This window comes from Suricata suricatta, chromosome 9 (assembly GCF_006229205.1).
Source record: "Suricata suricatta isolate VVHF042 chromosome 9, meerkat_22Aug2017_6uvM2_HiC, whole genome shotgun sequence".
NCBI classification, from domain to species: Eukaryota; Metazoa; Chordata; class Mammalia; order Carnivora; family Herpestidae; genus Suricata; species Suricata suricatta.
Window position 1 is genome coordinate 44,904,961 of NC_043708.1, and position 20,187 is coordinate 44,925,147.

Sequence of the window (20,187 nt, forward strand, 5' to 3'; positions counted from 1 at the left end):
AGATAAAACTAATTAGCCCTTGAATAGTATGATAGTCAGGAAATAGGGGTAGGCTGTGGGATGAGGTAGGGCATATTAAGGAAAATGTAAATACCCACACATGATAGTTTTGCAAGATACAGGCTATATGATAATAAGGTGAAGTATAAAGCCAAACATCTGATCTTAGTTAAAAATAAAAGTTTAACCAGTAATTGTCAAGTCTGGTTATACCTAAAGATCACCTGAGAGACTTTAAATACATATATAGGGGTGCCTGGATGGTTCAGTCAATTAAGCATTCCACTTCAGCTCAGATCAGGATCTCAAGGTTCATGAGTTAAGAGTCCCACATGGAGCTCTGTTTTGACACCTCGGAGCCTGGAGCCGGCTTCAGATTCTGTGTGTCCTTCTTTCTGCTCTTCCCCTGCTTGTGCTCTGTCTCTCTCACTCTCAAAAATAAAAATAATTTTTTTTAATATTAAAAAAATTGTGTGTGTGTATGCTCGAGTCCTACGCCACCCCAGTGATTCTCATTTAATTGGTTTAGGTTAGCTTCCTCTGGGTGATTCTAACATGCATGAGGTGTTCATCAATCTACACAAGAAAAACCTAGGATATAGGGGTGCTCTGCTTCCTACTCCATTAAGTAGCCATACCACCAGAGAAAAGTGTTGAGAAAGTCTCCCAAGACAACTGGGAAAATTTAAGCTGTCCAAGCTGTCTGCCTTCCCCAACCACTACCCAGGTCCCTCTCCCACAACTTTATGTTAGGCAAATAACTGATCTAAGAACACTTTCAATTCAAAGATGACCTATAATCAAAAAGGGACCACTGCAGGTTTTAGCATAAAGATGTCACAAAGGGGAAAAAAAACAACACTATAACCAAAAGTCATATGAAGAACACAGCATGAAAAATCACTCCATGAAGCAGATGAAAATGATTAATTCTCGATGAAATCAAGGAGAATATGGCATTTCTGAAATGAGTTCAAAGAAGAGATAAGTCATGGAAGAAATATAATAATGAGAGATGACATATCAACTCTCAGAGATCAATGGGAGAGAAAAAAATAAAAACCACAGAAATATAAACATAATAGAATCAACAAAGAATAGACCATACTATCCAATCCTGGCATAATACCAATTTCCTCTTTTCTCCTGGAATTGTCCCAGACAGCAAATGTGCTAGACTTTAGAAAACAAACACCCCCCCACCCCGCTTAATAACTCTAATTTCCCCTCCAGCTGTCATTTGTTTCCCCCCTCAAAGCATAATTGCTAGAATTATCTATTCTTGCTGTTCACATTCCTCTCTTCCCATTTTTCCTTGAACTCTGAGCAATTATGCTTATCCTTCACCTTCTACTATTTGTCAAGGACACCATGTTCCTAACCTAATGTTAATTCTCAGCCCTTATCTTATTTGACCTATAATCAGCCTTTGACACAAGAGATCATTCCCTACTTCTTCAAACACTTCCTCCACTTGACTTCCCAAACAAGCTACCCTGATTTTTTTCCTAATCTGTTGGCCGTTCTTTTCAATCTTCTCTGCTAATTCCTCATCTCCCCACACTCTACATGTTGGAGTACATCAGGGCTCTGTTTTGGAATTTCTTCTCTTATACACATTCCCCTAGCGTTCTCGCCCAGTCTTGGGGCTTTCAATGGGATCTATATAATGATACTAATTAGATACATGGTTCTTTCCCATAAACTCTGGACTTTGATGTGTATTAACCGCCTACTATCTAACAGCCCTCTCAAGCTTTACGTAACCCAAACCAAACCTGATTTTATTCCCCTTAAATCTTCTCATGGAGTTTCTTTCATATCTTCTATAAAGGCTTAGACTCATCTTAATCTTCTCTCTTCACATCCAATCCATCAGCAAATCCTGTCAGCTACACTGCCAAATCCAAAGTGATCTTCTCACCTCTTCCCTTGCTACCATTTTTATCCAAACTATTATTTTCTTTTGACTGTAGGGGTTTAGGGAGTAAGGGGAGAAGAAAGTATACCTATTAGAAAGCTATTGCAATCATGCAGTCAAAAGAAAATTAAGGGAACAAACCATACAGATATTTGGGGAAAAGCATTCTAGGTGGGGGAATAAAGGCAAGTGCCTTGAGATGAGAACATGCATAGTATTTTCAAGGAATTATGAGAAGGTCAATTTGACTGGAATATACATAGTAAGCAAACGGCAGACTAGGAGATTAGAACTGAGAGGTAAGGGACTGCAAGTGTAAGGCTATAAAAGCTATTATAAATAAGGCCTGTGGCTTTTAAGTGGAGGGATAGCTTGTAATAAGATTCTGGCTATTCTGTTGGGTAAACTGTGTTGAATATAGGATACTGTAAATTTCAAAAAAAAACCCATATTTTACCAAAAAAACCCTTTATTAAAAAATTTTTTTTAAATATTTATTTTTGAGAGAGAGAAAGAGAGCCAGCATGCGACAGGGGTAGGGACAGAGAGAAAGGGAAACACAGAATCCTAAGCAGGCTACAGGTTCTGAACTGTCAGCACAGAGCCCCATGCAGAGCTCGAACTCACAAACAGCGAGATCACGACCTGAGCCAAAGTCTGATGCTTAACCGACTAAGCCACCCATGTGACCCCTGAAATAAAACTTTAAAACACTAAAGAACACAGATATTGATTTGAATAAATGGAATATATTCTTAGAGACAAAGACTAAAAATGTAAGGTGTCAATTCTTTCTGAACTGTAAACATAGTTATAATATAAAAAATATAATGCTTTTTCCAATAAAGTTCATGCAAAAAAATGTTTAAAACTTGCAAGGAAAATTCTAGAAAGAACATTAATAAGGGAATTATGAGCTATACCATAACTTATATATATAAATTATAGTATTTAAATTTGATATAATTGCAGCAGTAAGCAGAGCAATGGAATAGAATACAAAGTCCAGACATAGGGCTAAGTATAGATAAGAGTTCAGTATAAAATAAAAATGGCATATCAAATCAGTTAGCTAAAAATAGGTTTCTTAATATATAAAGAGCTCTTATAAACTAATGAGAAAAAACCAATAATCTGATAGAAAAATGGGCAAACCACTGAAGTTGCCAGTTTTTCCACCATGATGACAATGATCAGAAAATCTGATAAAATACTTTTGGCTATTGGTACTGAATGGGATATTGGGAAACAGGTATTCCTTGTTTCCTTGTGGCTTATATTATTTAAGCCTCTTAAAAATAATGAAAGGCTAGAAACAATCTAAAGGTTTATGTATAAGGAACAAATCATATGAAGTTATGATGCATATATACATATATGTATACATACATATAAAGGTACTATGCTGTTACAGTTGTATATATATTGTTGAACTTTAACCATAAGTGTATATATAGTATTTGTTACTTTTTCAATTACCAAAATCAATTTAAAAAGACAACATTTTTATACAACAGGGTTAAAAGACAAAGAAACGTATAAATTATAGTTAGTTTTATATTTTATAACACAATAAAAATGGGAGTAAAAAAACAGTTTACATAAACAAGTAAGAGATACCAGTTTCTGTTTTAAATGAAGTAAAAACTAAAGTGAAAGAAGAAAAAAAAGAAGTAAAATTTAAAGGTTGGTAATTGAGACAATCGATTTCGTAATGCTCTTGATGTCTCAGTGGAGATTTATTCCTGCATAACTGGATGGAATCAGCCAGAGTACATTCATTAATCTCTAATTTTCCTTTTTAGAAAAAATTAAATAAACCAATTTAATTAGATATCTCGCAGGTTTATCTTACTGTCTTTTTAGTTCATCTTCTTGGTACCAACAAAATTTGAAATATGGAAAAGATAAAGCCTATAAAATAGCATATAAAAGCCACTATACAGAGTATACTTAGAATCAAAACTCTTATCTCTATGTGTATAATAAAAAGAGGAAAAAACTGAAGAAATTTCTAACATCAATTATTTTATCTTACATTTAATAATATGCCTTTAACCCTTTTTTCACAGTAATAGTAGCTTTTAAGAAAATACATTTGAGGGGCACGTGGGTGTTTCAGTCGCTTAAGCATCCAACTTTGGCTCAGGTCATGATCTCATGGTTTGTGAGTCTGAGCCAAGTATTGGGCTCTGCACTGACACTGTGGAATCCCTGCTTGGGATTCTCTTTCCCTCGCTCTCTCTTAAAAAGAAAATACTTTTAACTGGAAATATAAACAGGAATAAAAAATCAAATTAGGGTGTGCCTACTTGGCTCTTTTGAAGGAATGTGCAACTCTTGGTCTCAGGGTCCTGAGTTTGAGCCCCATGTTAGGTATAGAGATTATACTTAAAATAGATTTTAAAAGTTAAAAAATAATAAAATTAAATAAATGAATGATTAGTTTATGGCAATTTAAAAGTATTTAAAGTAAACTCTACACTTAAAGTACATGGACATAAGACTTTAATTGTCCTATTTTCTGACTACCTTAAAGATGAAGAATAGAAGTTACCTGAAGTTGATGGACAAATCCAGCATTAGGATTAATACAAAATCTTCTTTCTTGAACATAAGCAAATGCATCTCTGAAAACAAAAAAAGGTGATGTTGTTATTTCATAAATTAATCTTTTTTCAGAATTTACTTAAAATAGGAAATTAGCCAAAATTTTACCTAAAATAGGAAATCATAATCATATATCTTGTATTAGAGAGATGTGGTGAGATGTAGAGGAAATATCAACAGCATGGTCAGATGAAATATCACATCCCTCTTGTTTACTAGCTTGTGTTCTAAGGGAAGCTGCTCAACTTTCTAAACTTTATTTTTCTCATCTGTAAATTGGGGATGATAATTCCTATTTTGGTGGGCTGCTGTGAATATAGGAGATAGTAAGTGCAAAGTAACTTTGTATAGCATCTATTACACAGTACATGCTCAAAATATTACCATTGTTTAAACAAAAAGAACTATATCTACTACCTTGTGTTGCTGTAAGGCTTAAATGAGATAAAAGAGCCTAGAATAGTACCTGCCACTGACCCAATATATGGAAGCTATTTTCAGTATTATTATTATTATTACTGAAAAGACACCAAATAATAAAGAGAATATATAAAACATAAAGTCTACCAAGCATTAATCTTTTTCAATTAAATAAAGGAAGCATTTGTATTCACATAATATTAAGAACTGACACTTTATATTTTTTTAGAGCGACAGAGAGAGTGTGTGAAAGCTGGGGAGAAGGGGAGAGGCAGAAGAAGAGGGAAAGAGAGAGAATCTTAAGCAGGCTCCATGTCCAGTGCAGAGCCCAATGTGGGGCTTGATCTCATGAACCTGAGATCATGACTGAGTCAAAATCAAGAGTCAAACACTCGACCAATTGAGCCACCCAGGTATCCCTAAGAATTGATACTTTTAAGAAATTTAAACACAAAGGATACCAAACAAATTAAACAAGCATTTGAATGTCTAGTATGTGTCAGTTATGTGGATCCAATGCTGAATACAGTTCAAATGAAGAGAGTAACAGGAAACACGGTATAATGATGGATAAACTGATACAGGTATATTGTAGAAAGTTTCACTGGCCATGTTAAGAATTATTAAGGATCAGAAACTTTTGAGAGCTTTTTGGGGTAAGGTAATGGTATGATTAGATATATCTTTTGAAAAGATAACTCTGCAGTGCAGAAAAAAATGGACTGGAAAAAGAAAAGAATACATGAAACCACTAAGAGGGCTACCATTGGAAGAGTCCGAGGGAGATATGATTGGCGCTCGGATTAGGAGATTAAATGATGATGAAGAGAAAAAAAACAAGACAGATTCAAGGTATATTTTAGAACATAAAACAGGTTGGTAATCAATGGGTAAGATTTCTAACCTACACAAGACACACTAAGAAGAGGAAATACTGTATATTGGCCATTTTTTTTCTTTTATCCTGGGGCTCTCTCTTTTTTATCTAGGTAGTATGCTTGGAAAAGTTGATTCTGGATAAGAAAAACTACACTGAATTATGAATAGAAGGTGAAACAATTTCTAGGTAATTTTTCACCCAACTACTGTTAAAGGAAAACGTAATAAATTAGCCTTTTAAACAAGGGAAGAAATAAACATGTGTGTGTTAGAGTTTGTGTGTGTTTTTAAACTCAGACTAAACGATTCTCCAGTAGTAAATAATTACTTTTCCAAGGATTATTTCCAACTGCAACTGCCACGGCTTCTTAAAATAACACTTAGCACTAGTTCCCTAAAACCACAAAATATTAGCCTAAAGTATATCTACACAAGGTAGACAAGCTACAACAGGATAAGAGACTAACCCTGAAATATCAGTGCCTGCCTAATAAAACATGATTAGATGACAAAATGAGGAGAGTATCAACTTCAAACTCCCACACTGTTTCCATCAAGCTTCATGTTAATGAGAATTTAAATTGGCTAGGTTTCAGAGTACTTTCTTACCTGTACTTCATTCCAAATGTTTCCATAATGTATGCAATAACAAAGGCAGCACTGAAGAGGGGGAAAATATTTTAGAAAAAAATAGAAAACACAACTCATTAATTAAATGCTAGAGGAAAAAAAGACAATCTATAACTTCATACCTCCTGGAGATCCCTGCATTTCCATGGACAAGAACTTTTCCTGCAAAACAAGAAAGAGTTATTCTGACAAAAAAAAAATATATCTAATTCAGCAAGTAAAATATATTGAAACCATGTACTATACTACAGTAAGATAAATCCTTTCTTGAACATTTTGTATTTTATACATACCACCTAGATATTTACTAACTTTGAAGCTTTACAGTTTATATTAACTGTAGACTCTGAAACTAAAGATACTTAAAGCTGACCCAAAATTTAAAAATAGTTAGATAGATATACTTAAGAAGGCCTATCCAAATGAAACAAGGAGTTGGGAAAAAACAAATTTGGTTAATAGTCTACATTAATGGCATACAATGCCAACTTCCATATCCTGCATTTAAGACAAATTGTAACTAAAAAATTAACTGTAACACATAATATCCTGAAAATAAACACTGGCTAAGAAAAAAATTATTTACCTCCAGTCTGTAAGCTTCCATCAATAAATTCTTTAGTCTGAAGGCAAAAGACAATGTGTCTTAATAAAACATCTGGATTAATATAAGCATATATGCATACATACAGTAAAACAAAAATTATTGAAAAAAATTCTAGCTAATTTATAGGAATACAAATTACTTTAATTCAAGAATTTCCAAAATATTACAAAAGTGATTATTACAAATTTTTAAAATTACACAGGAGCTAAAATTCAATTTGAATTTAATAAATTCAAAGTGTGATTTTTCAGATATTTGGAGATAAAAGATTTTAATAACTCTTTAAATTCCATAATTTTCAGTCATAACAAAGTAAAAGTAGTATAAAAATGAATTCGTTTCATTATTATTAAGTTTTAGAGCCATAATTAAGAGGTCACATCACAAATTTTAAATATTATAATATTTTATACCTACCATGGGAAAATAACGTATTATATTTTCAACTGGATTATCTGCAATATCCAAGACTAGATACCTGAAAATAGAGTATTTTGTGATAAGTACACTTTCAGATAAAATTCTATGTATATAAATTTTCAAAATTCTTGGCAACCAAGAAAATAATGTAAAACAACTTTCAAAGTTTCATATTCCCAAAAATTGGGTCATAGATTTTATACTGCTTAAATGCATAGCATTTTTAAGTGCTTTAGCCTTAAGTAACAAGTTAATATTTCTCTGATATTTTATAGTACAAAAAATCTATCTGGTTAAAACTGAAAAATCACAAGAAGGCAGAAACTTTCCTCTACATCAGAGTGGACCTAGAATATAAAGACAAAAAGTGTCAGTATTCGTTAGTTATTCTATTTCTACTAACTTCCCCATGGACTAGAAGATTCTTCTCTGAATGGCCCTGTGATTCCTCCTCATAACCCTACAGAGGACAATTCAGAGGAAGCCAGAGTCTCAATGAGAAGGAGGTAATCAGAATAGAGTCTGATGGAGCCAGACTGATGGAGTCGAACATTCACTGCTTGAACTAACCTTCAGTTGAGCAAAAATAAACCAGGAGACCACCTGTCCTACAATTTTACACTTTGGAAAACACTGAAAATAAGATATTATTCATATGCTAGGCTTATTTTATTTTGTGAAAAACTTCCATTTCTAACCTATCCAAGACTACCTGTTTATTAATACAACAAAAGTAATTAAATTACAAAATTAATTTTTAAAGTCAATATTGCCTTAAAAAAGTTCTTTAGCAATCATTTAGGTGGTTAACAACTTCAGTAATTTCAGGGTTTATCACAGAGAAGTCAAAACACAGTATCCAAGGCCAATCCAATGTAAAAACCAAAAAGGATTCTGACAATGGCTATATCTAAAGTGACTGTATAGACTGAACTGTTACATAAAACACAGCTTCATGGAAAAAAGGATAATTCAGCATCAATCTAAAATATTTTATTGCATGCCATTTTGAGTGTCAAAAACTATTAGCAGAACTATCAATCTATAAGCCAAGATTCTAAATCTAAAGAGAAAGAGTTCTTCCATTAGGATAAAAGAGCTGCACACAGGACATTCTGGTACTAAAAACAAAAACACAAATTAGAAATGTATAGGATGGCATATCTATAAAGAACAGGACTTCTTTTACAACCAGAAAAAATTCAATCTTATTTTAGAATATATAGACATCTCTTTTATAAAATAAGTTTTTAGGGGTACTTGACTGCCTCCGTTGGTTAAGCGTCCGACTTTGACACAGGTCATGATCTTGTGGCTCTTCAGTTCAAGCCCTGCATTGAGCTCTGTGCTGATGACAGCTTGGAGCTTGAAACCTGCTTTAGAATCTGTGTCTCCCTCTCTCTCCGCCCCTCCCCCCTCACTCTGTGGCTCTCTCTCACAAAAATAAACATTAAAAAAAATTTTTAAAGGTGTTTATTAACTGAAAAATGTGCACACATGATAAAAAAAAATTCTAACAGTAAAAAAATATTTGCAATAAAAAAGCAGGCCCCTCTCCCAATCCAGACCCTAAATTCCTCAGAAGCAACCACTGTCAAATTTCTGGTCTGTTAGTCTAGAAATTTTCCATACATATACAAGAACATATGTCTAATGTATTGATATAGAGAGCGAGCAAGCACAAGTGGGAAAGGGGCAGAGAATGAGGGAGACATAGAATCTGAAATCTTCAGGCTCTGAGCTGAAGCACAGAGCTGGAAGCAGGGTTTAAACTCACAGACTGCATGATCATGATCTGAGCCAAAGTCGGACCCTCAACTGGCTGAGCCACCCAGGCACTCCTAAACAATGTATTTTAGAATGTCTTGTACTGATGGACGATCACGTTGCTTTCATTTTTACAAACAACAAATCAGAGCATTAAAATATTTTTAACATATATGCTTTTATATAGATACCCAATATCTCTAGAATACTTAAGAGTTAATAGTAGCTGCCTCCCAGGAAAGAAGCTGGGGCTTGGGTTTAGAGGAAAGAGACATACTTCATTAAATGACACATATAGGAATACCTGCTATATTAGCAAAGACTGGCAACAATCTAAATGCCCAACAACAGGAGACAGGTTGAATAAATTTTAGTATAGCTATTCAATGGATTACTATGAAACTTGAAAAACTCATGCAGCTAAGTATTGATATAAAGCAATCTCCAAAAAAAAATCTTTAAGCCTATGTAAAAAATAGTATCTTTAGGAATATGTTTGTATATATAACATAACCCTGGGAGCATACTCAAAGAGTGACAGTGAATGCTTCTAGAGGGGAACTGGGTATTTAAGGGATAAGGACAGGGAAACTTTTCAGTATACTATACAAGCTTTTGAATCTTTAAAATTCTACATTGTATGCATTAGTCACCCACTTAAAAATTTAAAGGAAGTTTATTTTTTAAATGATATACCTATATGACCATCCTTATAAAACAGATATGTACAGAAGTCTGCTATAATAAAATCAACTTGAAATAAAAGTACATGTTTGCTAACCCGTAACATTTTAATGTCACAACCATAATTCTTACCTAAATAATTGTTGGAAGTTTGGTTTAACAAAGTTTGCTTCAATATTTTGTCGTATGCATATTATATGGGTTATTCCAGATTTCTGTAGTATAGGTAGCTATAAAAAAGAGGGACAAGGGAGAGAAATAGTTTAAAATACAAAACATCATCTTTCTGTAACACAGACGTTTGAAAATAGACAGGACTGAACATTAGAATTACCAGCCACATCTGAGCCTTAAGAGCAGGGTATTAAAGCTCATTTTATAATAATTTACCTGAAGTGAGATATTTCAGTGATTTAAGATTAATATATACTACATATTGTCAAAAGGCTAATAGGACTATTTTACATGCATAATTTTGGAGTGTGTTGAGACCTTAAAATTTATTTGGGAAACAATACTATATAGTGGGGTAAAGGCAGGGACTCTGGAATCATGAGAATCCCAAGCTCTATATTCCAGCTCTGCTAATGATCTGAGCTCTGTGGCTCAGTACTAACCTTTCCATTGAGTGATTAGAGGAATTATAGAAGATAATATATGTAAGTTGTTTGGTACAGTGCCTGGGGCACATGGCAAGCATTCAGGAAATGATAGTTACATATAATGACTATAATATTTATTCTTTAGAAAGGACCATTAAGACATAAACAGTTATTGAACATCACTGACATAGTTGATAGCAATACCAGGGTCGAAATTTCCCTGCCTCTCTACAGACAAAGTATACTTTTTCTACTATAAGCCAGAATTAACCTATACAGTTCACAGACTAACATTTCAGTTTAAAACATGTTATACACATTATTATACTATATATGACATAACATATATAATGATGCATTATTGTGACAGAATATAAATTTCAGAACAATGATACTGTTCACAGATTCATATTAAGTATGTATAACAGTACTTGGAACTTATTAACTTCAATAACTATCTGTTTGCTAAATAAGTTGACAAATCATGCTAGCATAAGGAATCAGAACTTAAAAAAGAAATTTTTTTTTAATGTTTTTATTTATTTTTGAGAGACAGAGCATGAACAGGGGAGGGTCAGAGAGAGAGGGAGACACGGAATCTGAAGCAGGCTCCAGGCTCTGTCAGCACAGAGCCCGACGTGGGGCTCGAACCCACGAACCATGAGATCATTACCTAAGCCGAAGCCAGCCACTTAACCGGCTGAGCCACCCAGGTGCCCCTGGAATCAGAATTCTTAATTTTGAGTTTTCTATGAAACTTTCAGCTTATACTCATGTATTTAACTCCCACTTTCTGCATTAAATAGTCCAGAACAATAGTACTAATAATCTATCAGAGAAGTCAGAGAATAATTTATATTTGTTATGGACTGTGTATTTGTTATCTCTCTAAAATCTGTATATTGAAGCCCTAACCTCCAAGGTGATGGTATTAGGAGATGGGGCCTTTGGGAGGGAATCAGAGATTTAGATGAGGTCATGAGGGTAAAGCCCTCATGACAGAATTAGTTACTGGAAAAGAGTAACAGACATCAGGACTTTGTCTCCTGCCATATAAAGATACAGCAAGAACACCCTTACCAAAACCTAACTATGCTGGCACCCTGATCTCAGATTTCTCAGCCACTTCAACTACGAGAAATAAGTGTCTGATGTTTAAGCCACTGGTCTATGGTATTTTATTACAGCAGCCTGAGCTAAGAAAATGTGGTTTTCAGAAGTTTAAACAGCAAATTTTCTTATGTCTGGCATAGAATAGGTAGAGTTTAATTATCTTTGTATTTCCTGAGTGTACCCTGAGTTAAAAGAAGGAAGGTATAAACACTTGGTAGGATTAATATTTAATCAATGTTCCATATTCACATTTATTAAACTTTCAAAAAAAATCAATATCCATTCTTTGTTTATACTTGATCTGTGATATATAAGGATACTTTATTAATGTGAGAAATCACAAGATATACATAACTATGGATAAAAATCTGCTTTAACATAAATTTTGAAGGCACATTAAACTATTACTAAGTAAAAAGCAAACCTTAACAAAATAAGACCCAAATGTAATAACACACAGAATATATTTTTTCAATGGATTCATTTATATAAAGCAAATTATGACCTCACTCGTACCAACAAACTACAGAAAAAAATTGTAAAGAAACTGTTTACTACTGAAAGAGCCTAAATTCATCCCTTTTATTAAAACTGTATTTGAATGTAATAAAAGATAAGCTTAACTAAACTAGTATTAGAAAGGGGGTTTACTCCCTAAGATTCATCTGTTATTTGTTGTTGTTACATATTTTTTTAGGATGATGGCATGAAAAGGCATACAAGTTATTCCATGGTGATTCAGAATGAGAAATAATCAAATTTCACCATAGACACTTTTCCTCAGTCTAATAACTAGACCATGGTGAAGTTGATGGCAAAGAGGTTTTGAGACCTATAAACAAATATTTATAATTTAATGTGACAAACACTATAATAGATATATTTATAAAATGTGGGAATACAAAAAGTAAATAATCTGAACATTTTTGTGAATACCACATTATTTGGCTTTTGCCTTAAGTAAATCACAGTTATGTCTACTGTAGTTATCTATGCCATCCTTTCCTTAGTACTTTTTGGTTTTTTCTTTCTTTTTTTTTTTTTTTTTTTTTTTTTTTTTTAGCAATACCCTCCTTTCTAATCTATCTGTAGAACATCAAAACTAGGTTCACTCTTATATGTGCCTCAATAGTCAAAAAGCTTTCCAGTTTCATTGCTTCTCGGCCTTTTGGCTAAGATCAAGTGTAGTATCTGTTCACGTCAGCTTAAAAAGCTTTCCAGTTTCAAAGAAATGACTCTAACTCTTAAAAACTCCCAATCAAAGGGCACCTGGGTAGCTCAATCAGTTAAATACCCAACTTCAGCTCAGGTCATGATCTCATGGTTTGTGGGTTCGAGACCCCAGTTGGGTTCTGTGCTGACAGCTGGAGCCTGGAACCTATTTCTAATTCTGTGTCTCCCTTTCTCTCTGCCCCTCTCCTGCTTGTGCTCTATGTCTCACTCTCAAAAATAAACTAACATTAAAAAAAAACAAACCCCAATCACCTAAAATTCATAAATATATTAAATTAAATCATTAGCGTTAAAAATTCTACAGGTTTTGGGGCCTGGGTGGCTAAGTCAGTTGAGTGACCTACTCTTGATTTCAGTTTAGGTCAGGATCCCAGGGTCATGGGATTGAGCCCCGGTCAGGCTTTGCACTAAGTGTGAAGCCTGCTTGAGATTCTCACTCCCCCCCTCTTACACTCTCTCTCCTCCTCCCAACCCCCCCCCCAAAATTTACAGTTTTTTACAAAACTTACCATAGGTAGAATAGATCATACACAAGAATACTGACTTCTGAGTAAGATATTGGGGGAAACATTTGTGATACGATGTTTCACATCATAATTCAAAGCAAATCAATAGCACTGTCATAATTCCTAAGACTGGATCCCCAAGGAAGTGGCAACATTGCTACATATATTAAAATGAATCTACCATGTTAAATGTGTAAAGAAATCCATTTAAGTTGGACTGTATAGGAGACAGAGACATATATATATGTGGCATAAAGCTTTATAACCTGGAGCACCCAGGTCTCTATAAAGTTGGAAAAACAAATAAAATTTTATCAATTATAACATTTGCATACACATGCACACACACACACACACATTTACCCTTGATATGGAGAGGTTCACTAAAATGTTAAATATATTTATTTTGGGCTTGAATTCTCTCAGTGTTCAGAAGATATGATTAGCAATGACAGATACCTCATCTTTTAGAGGATAAGTAAAGGTCAGTTATTTAGTAAATCTTTCAAACACATCGATTCATGAAAAAAAATATATAAAAGTTCATTTGTGATTTATGGTGAAATATTTGAGAATCACTGGTCCAGTAAAATTTGGAAGGAGGCAGGTACTCCAGAGTGACATACAATATTTTTGGACCTTCCCTCAAGTAAAACTCTTCCAACTAAAAAAAATTTACTCCAAAAAAGCTGGTTAATGAAGTTTCTTGATGAACCTAACCAAAAGTTCATACCTTGCTTTTCATGGCAGAAGAATATGGGCCTAAAAACAATCCAGGTAAAATTTCCTAGAAAAAAAATTGAGATATTTACCATCAATAATTTAAGTCTATACAAGCTATGTACCACATAAGTGGACTTGTGGAGGGTTTTCATAGTTGTTATACTATTATTAAAAAGCTTGTTATTTAGGGAGCATTCCCTAGCACAATGAGCAAAGACTGGGAAGAGAAATGCAGATTTGTTTTATTTATCAAATGAGACGCATACTGTATGACTGGCTTTTAGATTAATAAAACATTTCTTATTTTACTTATATTCCCTGCTATAGTCTAGAAATAGAGTAGGCATAAAGAAAAATAACCCCTTTGGAATTATACAAAACTTTATTCAGCGAAATCAAAGGTAGCACAAGATACAAGATTAGAACTGTTTCCTTTAGTTTATAAAAGTATTCTTGCAAAGTTTAACAAAGACCAATATCAACTGTCTATTGACAGTTTCAGAAATTTAAATACTTTCCAAATGCTAGAGCCTTTGTGAATTCAATATAGAATTATTTTAGTTAAGCTATGTCATATCCTAGATAATAAGACAGTATAATTTTATAGTTCTGTTCTATGAAACATCGTAATTATTTGTGTATAGGTCTAATTTCTCCTATCAGCTTCTTGTGGGCACAAATTGCATTTTACTCATCTTTGCATTTCCCACAGCACCAAGTAAAATGCCTTATAGGTACTAAGGTATTTTTTCAAAGAGAATTTTCACTAAGAGAGAAAGGAAATATATTTCTAAAAGTCAAAGTATTTCCAGGAACAAGAGACACTGCTTGACTCTGGGGCTAGTAGAGTGACTGTAAGTAAGAAATACAAAAGAAAAACAAATTGCTATGAGGGTTAGCTATCATTTTATCATTCCATATTTGGAGTATTCAAATCAGTCTCCTGGAGGACTTCATTATGAAAGTTGTGTCCAGAAACCAGATACAAAGAGGATCAATTATTCAAGAGTGATTTGCTTTATACTCAACTCTTCTAGACTTATCTAAACTAGCCAAAGAAAGCAAATTCTTTTCAAAAGGAATATAAATATTATACACAATTTTTCAGATAAGGAAAAACAAAGTGACTTATTCAGCACATATATATAGATATATATCACCATGATTCTACTATAAGGAAGAAAGACAACAATTCATTTCCCATCTTTTAATGTTAACCTTTAAATATGTTGATTTTTAAAATACTCAATGATGAACCTACAGATCATGAGTCAACAGGTCTCAAATCCTTTGTGAAATCAGTTATTTGATGATAATAATATGGACTGGCTTGAATAAACAAAAGTTATCTTACCTGCATCTCTCGTCTCATAGGATAAGTCCATTCCTTAAAATGGAAAGAAAACACAAGAATAAAAATAAATAACATTATGAAAAATGTTACCCAACTAAAAGTTAAAGATGTGACATACAAGTGTATGGATTAAAAAAAAAATACATTATACTTTAAGAATATTCTATAAAGAGATTCAATTGGCTTCACAAACACCTGACAATTTGGGTGACGAACAATAATGACCAAGGTATTGTTTAGGTAACTGGGCTTCCAAAATTATGAATATGTTACTTCATACAACAGATGGCATAGCTCATTAATTAAAAGAACAGGTATTCCAGAAATTTCTCCAAAAACGGATCCGCCAAATCAGAAATATCAAATAGCTTTTTTTGTCATTCATGTTAACTCTAATCGACTGACAGTAGATAGCTAAAACACTGCACAAAGACTCAGGAAGAAGAGTACTATGACCAATTAGCAATATCTGCAGTAGATGTTAAGAGCAGTATCTGCAAGTTGCCATCCCTGATCTATACCTCTAATGCTTATCAAACAGACTTTCTCACATCTTACTTGCTCTTAAGATTCTTTTAGTTCAATTTCCTTTAAATATACATTTCATAGAAGTATAGAGTTCATTCTTGCCTTTGGAATGCAGATCAATACAAACAAGTTGGAAAATAACGCAAAATGCCAATGGCAAAAGGCAGAAAACATTTTAAAAGTTGGGACAAGAAAAAAGCAATTACAGTGAATTGATATGGAGAATCAAATCCTCATTTGTAAATGGACTGCATTCCAAAAGTTTGTAACTCGATTGCTTAAAACTCAAAATTATAAATAGAAAAGAGCTTTCTAAAGTTAAAACAGGAAAAGCTTTAAAAAAAAAACTTTTCAGGTGAAAGGGATCAAAGGGTATAAGCTTCCAGTTATAAAATAAGTTATGGGGTTGAAAAGTACAGCATAAATGGAACTCCCCTATGACCCAGCAATAGCACTGCTAGGAATTTACCCAAGGGATGCAGAAGTGCTGATGCGTAGGGGCACATGTACCCCAATGTTCATAGCAGCACTTTCAACAATAGCCAAATCATGGAAAGAGCCTAAATATCCATCCACTGATGAATGGATCAAGAAGATGTGATATGTGTATATATATATATGCATACACAAACACACACACACACATATATACACATACATACATACACACACACACATATACATACATACACAATGGAGTACTACATGGCAATGAGAAAGAATGAATTCTGGCCATTTGTAGCAAAATGCATGGACCTGGAGGGAGTCATGTTAAGCGAAATAAGTCAGGCAGAGAAAGAAAGATACCCTATGTTTTCACTCATAGATGTAGCAGTAGAAATCTAATAGGGACCATGGGAAGGGGAAAGGGGGGGAGAGTTGGGGAGAGGGAATGAGGCAAATCATGAGGGACTTTTGAATGCTGAGAACAAACTGAGGGCTAAGGAGGGAGAGGGGAAAGGGGGGTGATGGTCGTGGAGGGGGGGCATTTGTGTGGAAGAGCACTGGGTGTTATATGGAAACCAACTTGGTAATCAACTATCTAAAAAAGGAAGGAAGGAAGGAAGGAAGGAAGGAAGGAAGGAAGGAAAAGAAAAAGGAAAGGAAAAGAAAAAAGAAAAGAAAAGAAAAGAATAGTATAGGGAATATAGCCAATAATTTAGAATAACTTTGTATGATGACAGAAATTAACTACACTTATCAATGTATGCATTGGGTAATGCATTGGGTAATAATGTATAGAACTGTCCAGGGGTCTCTAGCTACCTCAGTTGGTAGAGCATGAGACTCTTGATCTGGGGGTTGTAAATTTAAGCCCCACATTGAGTGCAGAGATTACTTAAAAATACAGAAATGTCCAATTATGATGTAATATGCCTGAAACTAATTTAATGTTGTATGTCAAATACACTTCTATTAAAACAAGCAAATAGAACCTTTTTAATTTTGAAATAACTTTAGGACTACAGAAAAGTTAAAAAATAGTGCAAGGAATTCCCTTTACCCTTCACCTGGATTTTCCAAATTAGAAAAATATTTTTAACACATAAGGTAGAAATGTTATACATCTGTAATGGAAATCTTAGCTAGGGTTCAATGGGGAATTACTCCTATCAGAGGGCTGGCAAGCTATCAGCAGATGGGAGGAGGGAAAAGGGGGAAAAGGAAAACAGGAAAGAATGTGGTGTTTGCAGAGCAAGCAACTATGACTAGGTGTTCCACCAGAAATACCCCCTTGCGGTGAGCCACTTTGAGCCAGTCTGAAGCTTCAACCTATGTAGAAGTGCCATGAGTTGCCCTAAAATAACCTTTACAATCCAACCATTTTTTGAACATACAACATATGCACTAGTATGTTGACATACTTAAGCATACAAAGTTGAACCCAAGTGCCCAGGTAACACAATATGTGTGAGCTCCTCTATGTATCAAGCGCTCTGGCTCTGTTCCCTAGCACACTGAACATAAGTTTCATGTATGAACCCCAAAGGGAGACAGTGCTTTGAGAGTCATTTCCCTGTCTCCTTACCTGTGACAAGTAATAAAAACTCTTTGCTTTCAACACTTCCTTGGGTTGTGCTCAATTTAATGCACCCCAAGCAGCAAACTTCTTGAGTTTGGCTACAGAAAAGACAGAATAGTACTCCTGCAACGACAGTCAGCAATTTTTTTAAATAAAGAAGAGAAAGTATTTTTTTTGTCTTTCATGTTGAAAATGGATGTTGGCAATGTGGCAGAAGTAGACTATAAACCTGAGAAGCCATATCCTGAGAGGGTCTACTGATCTTTCATGGCCTTATTTATTACTTTTGTTCTTTTAAAATGTGAGTATAAAAGAACACACAATGCAGTGTTAAAACGCCCAAATATGAATATAGAGCTCAATGAATTTTTATAAGCAATATACCCATGTAATCACCATCCAAATGAAGATTTCTGTATCCCAGAAAGTTCCCTCCTTTCTCTTCTCAGGCAATACCCTCTCTTTCAAAGGTGACCACTGACTTCTATCAATATAGATTAGTTTTGCCTATACTTGAACTTAATATAAATGGAATCACAATAGTACTATTTTGTCTGGCTTCTTTCACTCAACCTAATGCCTGCAAGATTCATCCATGTTGTTGTGTATGTTAGTAGTTTGGTCCTTTTTGTAACACCCAAAAGGCAATACTCTCAGTGAATGATAAACTGGGGAGTTTGGGGGGTGAGGGGAAACAACTTACCTCATCCCCATAGAAAGTGTACCTTTGCCTTTCTGAGCTTTGGCTCTGAGTAGAATGTGGTGATAGTGGGGGGTGGGGTCTTCTGAACCACAATCTGGACTTTGCTCAACTTTAGCATTAGACTTTAATTATTTTTGTGAGGTCAAGTGAAAATTGAATGTCAAGTGGCCCTGGGTAAGTTGTGTCTATGGGTTCATGGAAAAAACAAATACATTTTCTTTCTGGGAAAGCATATCCTAAACCTAGATCCGAAACAATTCACAGAGACGAATTCCAATGAGCTCACAATTAAGAATAAAATTTTAAGAGGAGGAAAATATTCTTTGTATACATTTAGTATACAAAGAAATGAGAGCATCATAAGTATGTCCAAGGATTAAGAAATTTATTTTTTAAGAGAACCAAATGGAATATGTAAAATAAAAACGTACAACTGAAATTAAAAATCACTAGATAGAGGGGTACCTAGGTGGCTCAGTTGGTTAAGCATTAGACTTTGGCTCAGGTCATGCTCTCATGGCTTATATGTTTGAATGCTACACCGGGCTCTGTGCCGATAGATCAGAACCTGGAGCCTGCTTCAGATTCTGTGTCTCCCCTTCTTTCTGTCCCTCCCACACTTGTGCTCTGTCTCTCTCTCTCTCAAAAATAAAACATTACAAAAATTTTAAATAAATATAATAAGAAGCAGTGGATAGACTAAAGAGAAAAACACAAATAAAGAATTTGTGAACTAGAAAACAGAATTGAAAAAATGACCTAAGTTCAGAGGTGAAAAATATGTCCAGTTAATAGACATACTAAGATAGAATTAAAAAGTCTAACTTCCATAAAATCTAAGTTCCAGAAAGAAGGGAGAAAAATACAGGAGAGATAATATTACACAAGATATTAGTAAGAATTTTCCAAAACTAGTCAAGGTCAAAGACACCACACCCCAGAAATAAACAGCCCAACAATTCCAAAGCAAGATAAGGAAAAGAAATTAGACAAATATCTGGAAAAGAAAAGAAATCTTCATCCTGACCCCTCCTCACTACCCACCACTCTCAACTCTCCTCATATACAAACATCTTGTCTGTCTTCATTGTTGTATATATTTCCACCACTTGATGACAGTGCATGGCACACAGTAGGCATTCAATACATATTTGTTGAATAAATTAAAAAAAAAGTGTATGTGTATAAGCATAAACCCAAAAATGATAAAACTTCTAGAAGAAAACAATATCTTTGCAACCTTGGGAAGAGCAAAGATGTCTTGAAGAGGGCACAAAAGATATTAAGCATAAAGGAAAATTGATTTCATGAAAATTAAAAACTTCTGCTCAGTGAAATACATTGCTAAGAAAACAAAAAAGCAAGCCACAAATTGATAGAAAATATTTGTAATTTATATACACAACAAAAGACTTATTTCCAAAGTACATAAATATGTATAAACAATAAAGTGGCAACCCAATT

General features: G+C 34.1%; 1 protein-coding gene and 1 pseudogene across 3 annotated transcripts in view; one reads left to right on the top strand and one right to left on the bottom strand.

Moving 5' to 3' along the window:
* STYX (serine/threonine/tyrosine interacting protein) overlaps positions 1-20,187 on the bottom strand; it is a 35,810-nt gene that overhangs the window by 8,278 nt on the left and 7,345 nt on the right. For 2 of the 3 annotated variants that reach the window (XM_029952732.1, XM_029952733.1), the window contains exons 2-9: positions 15,470-15,502; positions 14,126-14,179; positions 10,071-10,168; positions 7,485-7,545; positions 7,047-7,083; positions 6,583-6,622; positions 6,440-6,490; positions 4,479-4,551 (exon numbers count right to left, since the gene is read on the bottom strand). In XM_029952732.1, coding sequence (XP_029808592.1) covers positions 4,479-4,551; positions 6,440-6,490; positions 6,583-6,622; positions 7,047-7,083; positions 7,485-7,545; positions 10,071-10,168; positions 14,126-14,179; positions 15,470-15,502 — 447 coding nt within the window. The remainder of the gene's footprint in view (positions 1-4,478; positions 4,552-6,439; positions 6,491-6,582; positions 6,623-7,046; positions 7,084-7,484; positions 7,546-10,070; positions 10,169-14,125; positions 14,180-15,469; positions 15,503-20,187) is intronic. The other variant, XM_029952734.1, reaches the window with a different exon arrangement.
* On the top strand, positions 12,806-12,910 carry LOC115303041 (annotated as a pseudogene).